Genomic DNA, 5,698 nt, shown 5'->3' with positions numbered 1-5,698 from the left:
GATGGATGGATGGATGGATGGATGGATGGATGGATGGATGGATGGATATTTGTCTAAATGAGAGATCAAACACCACTTTCATTCTGATGTGTACGTTTAAAATTCCTGCCTGCTGCATTGATCTTATTTCAAAGATATTATTTTGTTTTCGGGATACATTAAAGGAAATAAAGAGGCATGAGAGGTGAGTGTATTTTAGAGCTTTAGCAGCTTTCTGTTTGAACACTGTTGTTGTGAACCAAGCCAGTGTTTCTCAGTTCCCCCAAAATACTCCTCAAATAATTAAGTATTTCATTATTGACCTTGAGAGTCCAGTCATGCTGGTGCAAAAAAAATGTAATAAGAAACAATGAGGTATTGCACCTGTTTTATATTCTCACCCTGAGTCTGCGCTGAACCCTTTGTCCTTTATTTGGCAGGTGGGGAAGATAATATGGATTTAAAATTGGAAAACCTCATTAGGTTCTGAGGAGTAAACTTTAATAAAGAAGCTAATTCTGGTCTGTGATGACTCTTATGGTGATTGTTATACAATCCAGATGTTTTATGCACCAAGAGGGAACTAAATTAAAAATAACAAGCTGAGAATCTGCTTTATCTTCTCTCAAAACTGAAGTCCAGTCTGAAAGGGAGTCTATTTGGCCCTGTTCTTGTTAAATTGACACCCAAGAGACCTACTAGAGCCTTTCAACCCTGATTGCTGCCATCTCTGTGCAGCCTCTTTCATCCAGATGCCCATAAAAACATCTGCCTCCCACCGCTTTGCAAGAATGACATACATGTTTTTTGTCCTCTAGTAAAGTTGGAGCTGAGCAAGTTCAGCCTTCCTTAAAAGGAGAAAATATGCTCTTTAAGGAGCCAAAAAAAAGGGGGTGGACGGGGCAGAAATGAGACAGAAGGATGAATAGTGTAGGTCAAAAGAATGTCCTCACAGCCAAATAAAGATAAAGTGGGGGGAAATAAAAGTAGAACAGAAACGCTTGGCCAGTTGCAACAAGCGTTATCGCTGCACTTCAACGAGCACAAAAACATAAAGAAATTGAGCTGTTTTTTCTTGAAATGGTTGGAGTTAATAATTAACTTATGTGTGTGTGTGGGGGGGGGGGGGGGGGCACAAACTTTAGTGAGTTGCTCAAGAAAACGTCCAAACAAGTTGTCTGATAACAGAAAAGTTAGACCCTCTGAAGTCATTTATATTCTGTCCATACATCCCCATCATATGTTTCATGTATTTGCTCACTAGGAGTGAGATAAAAAATAAAATGTCAAATAAAGGTTGTAAAAAGGCATCGCAGAGGAAACTTAAGTTGTCGTTACAGAGACTGAATCCGAGGTTTTTCATGAGAGGAGAGAATTTTTCAGGATCCAAGAGTTGAGCTAAAGCGTTTCTTTGGATGTTTGACAAATGTCTATTAATGAACTTTTCTTAAATGATGATTATTGTTAGTAAAATAAACTTGTAACTGAGACACCAGTTTGTGATGGTATAATAACGTCTCACCAGAAGTCCCTGGGACATTTCTAAATGGATATACGCGCACTCGTGTAATAAAAGGCTTAGAGGGAGGGTGATTATCTTAATGAAATGGTCACTTGAGTGTGTTTCCCCCATCTGCCACGCATTTCAGACCACTGTCCTACATCTCAGGAAGAAAATAACAGAAGCAGGGAGTGTGTTTTGTGTTTTCTCCACCGAGCTGACAGGTATGACAGAGATCAGCAACACTTTGCTGCTCAAATAAAAAAAAGCACTTCATATTTGAATCCTTTCACGTGTCAGCAGAATGACGCCTCTGACACATATTCTCATTTCAAATGAAAAAAGTTCTTTTTACTTTAATCCAAGAAAAGCATGCGTGAGGAAATAAAAAGGTTCTTTTTATGGAAAATTATTTCTTAAATAGCTCTAATCCATGCTTTTGCTAATTTTATCCACATTTTTCGAGTTGTGTTTCTTGTGTGGCTGTCCAGCCCACAGGAAGTTTATTTTTAACTCAACAAAAGTTCAAATGCAACCAGTTTTTAATGCACTTGTGAAGTTTGGTCGTGCAGCTCAGGCTCATCAGGCTTTCTGTTTAAAGGCTTACAAAGTGGAAAAAAAATCTTGAACTATAAGATAAATATGTGCAGGCTGCTGCACTGCCTGTCACCACTTGTATTAAGCAGGTGTTGTAGATTAAACAGACCTGCTGCCACCATCTCCACTAACCTCCCTGGATGCATTCCATTTGGCTTTGGCTTTAACAATCAACTTTAAAGTTCCATGATTTGTGCAGAGCTGCAGACGTTTTCAGTGTCCACTTCAGTGTCTTCTGTGTGTGCTTGTGTGTGCTTGAATGCAGCATCTAATCCATGCCTGCGCTACAGGTGAAGTACCTGCTGCGCCACATTACGCACCAGAATCGCACATGGAAACGAGCACACACACAGACACATACACACAACGCTGCAAACAGAGTGATGGCCACCAGAAAGAGTCCAAATCGGAACACCTACTGCGGGCTTTTGTGGTAGAAAGGCAGGGTGACATGGCTGAGCTCCTGGATGTCGAAGGCGGTGGGTTCGGCAGAAATCGCCTGCCTCTTGGTGCGCTGCTGCTCCTGCAGCTCGGTCTGCTTGTGGACCTGCTGGGTCGCCGGCTTGATGATGGAGCGGTATTTGTCCAGCTCGTTCTGCAGCCTCTGGATGAGCTCGTCCTTCTGGTCGAGCTCCAGCTCCAGCTCGTCGATGAGCGCGTCCCTCTGGCGCAGCTCCTCGATCTTCTCCTGGAGCGCGTACTGGAGGTCGCGCAGGGTGCCCATTTCTGCCTGCTGGGAGTGGGTGGGTGAGGGACTCCTCCAGTAAGTTTATGAAACGGAACGCGGGCGGATGTCTGTCCTCTCTCCTCTACCAGGTGGCGCGCAAACTTTCTCCGGCATGAAACGGCTTCAGGAGGATGCAGCTCCTGTCTCTCCGTGGAATCGTAGGATGGGGAGCCCGCGCGGCATCTCGAGCACAACCACGCAAAGTTTCCTGCCTCTGCCTTTTTCTCTCACCCCCTCCCTCCGTGATGTGACAGGAGGCTCGTCCTCCGCGGGTGCGTCAGGCTGCGACCCGGAGAGAGCGCATGGCGAGAAGGGCGCCTACAGGAATCCGTGGCGCGGTGCAGCTCCGTCCCCCGCGCGCAACAGAGAGAGAGAGCAACGCGTGTCACCCATGAATGATGACGTGAGGAAGAAAAGCACGCTCCTGTCATCAAACCAGTGACTCCCCCTGAGGGCGCGCGGAGTTATACCAGAAGATGAACGCGGGAGCCCTGATGGAAAACTAAATGAGCCTCATCAGTTATAGAACATGTTGCGTTTTATCATTTGTTTTGAGCAATATGGAGCTGATGCACGTGCAAGAGCTTCAGCTTTGCAGATTTTATGTTGGAGCGAGGTCAAAGTGCTTTTTGCATCAAACAGTTGCTTTTCAAACTATGAATCAAAAATCAAAAAAATTAAACGATAAAAATTTAAAAGAAACTATGAACATAAATAAATAAACAAATATTTTTAAAATACATGAAATAACATGAATAACTATGAAATCAAGCTCACTCAACAATCAAAGCGATTCCTGAACTGTATCAAACGGTGCAGTTTGAAAGTGTTTACTCCAGTAATTTTCCAGATATATGGAGTGAGGGTACGCACTCAATGTAAACAAAAACACCTTTAGTCACATACTTTACTCAACAAATCAGAGTGTAAATATTGATCAATACATCAAAATTGGCTCATTTCAACTTCAAATTCAAGTTCAAGTATTGTCTTTTCACCACGTGGCACATGAGGTGGAACGAAATTATGCACACAGGGTCCCAGTTACATCTAACAATAGCAAAAATATTAAAACAGCATTAAATATTAAAAAATATTAAATATTAGAAAATATAAAATGTAAAAAAAGAAACAGTAATAAGGATCTAAGATATAAACTAAGATATACGCTAAACACCAATAATGCAAAACAATATAGCAGAAGCACGAACATGAGTCTGTGTGAGCAGACCGGTACGAATGAATGAATGCAGCAGCATGAAATCAGCAGCAAGAGATCAGCAGCATGAAATCAGCAGCAAGAGATCAGCAGCATGAGATCAGCAGCACATATCACCAATCAAAGTGGCAATTTCTCAATCCCAAATAGTTCATCCACGTATGTCACCTTTATTCAGTCACTTCAACTGTTTCCGTATAGGTAAACAAACTGTTGGCAGGTAAATTTTGCTCACATTTTTTTATTTAAAGGCACACCAGCCAATATGAGAAAAATGCAGATTTTGCTTCTTGCTATGTGCGTGTGTTTTAACCCATCTTCAAGATATTGCAATGAGTGGCCTCAAAGCAAGAAACTGAGACTCTTCAGGGCAGCCTGCCCTTCCTCATCAGATCTGATGCTGTGTGCAGACTCCGAGCACGACTGCGCTCTGTCCACCTGATCCCAATGAGTCATCCTGAGCTCGGCCAGCAGCATCCGGGCCTCCATGGGCTCCGGACTAATTCACAGGAGAATAAACTGCCAAGGACAATCTTAAGGATGGAGAGTCACTGAGGGTAAAACAGCAATTACTGCGGGGCGGCGGGGGCTGACAGGTGTGTGGCACAGAAAAGCTGAGGCTCTGGAGGATGTGGCGTGAATAAAGCATGTTTTTATTCCTGACAGGAGCATGCACACTGAATGGAGACAAGATTGCCTTATAAAAAGATCACAGCTGCTCTCTTGTGGTGGGTGAAGGAACTGACCCCCAAAAATCAACAGAAAAGAAACATTTTGCCAAAAAAGGTCAAATTAAGAAGTTAAACATGGTGTCATATTGCATCAGAAGGTAATGCTGTTGAGAAATACATGACTTTGTGTGATGTAATAAATAAGAAAAGAAAATGGTGTACAATGGAAGCATTAGGGGAAAATATGCAAGATGAAATATAAATGCGGAGAAAAGGGGAGTTTCCCACATTAAATAGTGGTGTCAAAAACAGTTCCCAGTCTAGAGTGTAAATCAAAGCAACTGGGAACAACATCTGTTCAACTTCCAGTAAACCTGAACAGTTTTCTCACAAAACATTCAGAATGTTTCATGTAAAGGCTTTTTGTATAAATCAGTTTTTTTATTTATATTTTATCTTACATGTCAAGGGACAACGCTCCCGAAGCAGCAACACTTACATCCTTTCCAGAAACTGCAGGTGCCCTCAGGCTCTTTGCGGCCTGTCCAGCATCCCACCCACCTATAAGAACACCCTCCTCCCCGTGTCCTTCAAAGCTCCTCTGAGCTTTAAATTTCACCTCTCTAACCGTCCAGCTCAGCCCTTTTCCTCTGCAGATCAATAGAAACAGGATCCGCTGCTCCTCGCCGCTGTAACCAGAGGAGCTGGCGGCAGGATGGTGCCACGTCCTGACTCTAATGGGGAGGTCACGCAGTCTACGACCCCAGGCAAACATCTATAAACTGTGCTTTGCGTCAATGCAAACATGTTGTGTGAGTGAGTGTGTGTGAGTGAGTGTGTGTGGTCACATGACGTTAACTGGGATGTTCAAGAAAAACCCTGTCGAGCATCTTCTGTGGTCTTTGGTTCGAGGTTTTATAAAAGTTGATCATGTACGATGTAGGCCTACACGTGATCGGATGGATGGATGGATGGATGGATGGATGGATGGATGGATGGATGGA

The 5,698-nt window shown here is 43.2% G+C and overlaps 1 protein-coding gene across 3 annotated transcripts in view; it reads right to left on the bottom strand.

Moving 5' to 3' along the window:
- The window catches only part of LOC119413007 (cGMP-dependent protein kinase 1), a 130,933-nt gene that overhangs the window by 123,976 nt on the left and 1,259 nt on the right, over positions 1–5,698 (bottom strand). For 2 of the 3 annotated variants that reach the window (XM_037680028.1, XM_037680021.1), the window contains exon 1: positions 2,497–2,812. The exons of the other annotated variant lie outside the window; for it this stretch is intronic. In XM_037680028.1, coding sequence (XP_037535956.1) covers positions 2,497–2,801 — 305 coding nt within the window. In that variant the 5' untranslated portion in view covers positions 2,802–2,812. Of the gene's footprint in view, positions 1–2,496; positions 2,813–5,698 lie in introns of those variants that run through there. 3 annotated transcript variants of the gene reach the window in all.

The sequence above is a fragment of the Nematolebias whitei genome, chromosome 1 (assembly GCF_014905685.2).
Source record: "Nematolebias whitei isolate Nwh7 chromosome 1, NemWhi1, whole genome shotgun sequence".
In the NCBI taxonomy this organism is placed as follows: domain Eukaryota; kingdom Metazoa; phylum Chordata; class Actinopteri; order Cyprinodontiformes; family Rivulidae; genus Nematolebias; species Nematolebias whitei.
Note: the sequence above shows the minus strand (reverse complement) of the source record. Positions and strands in the feature narration are given on the sequence as shown.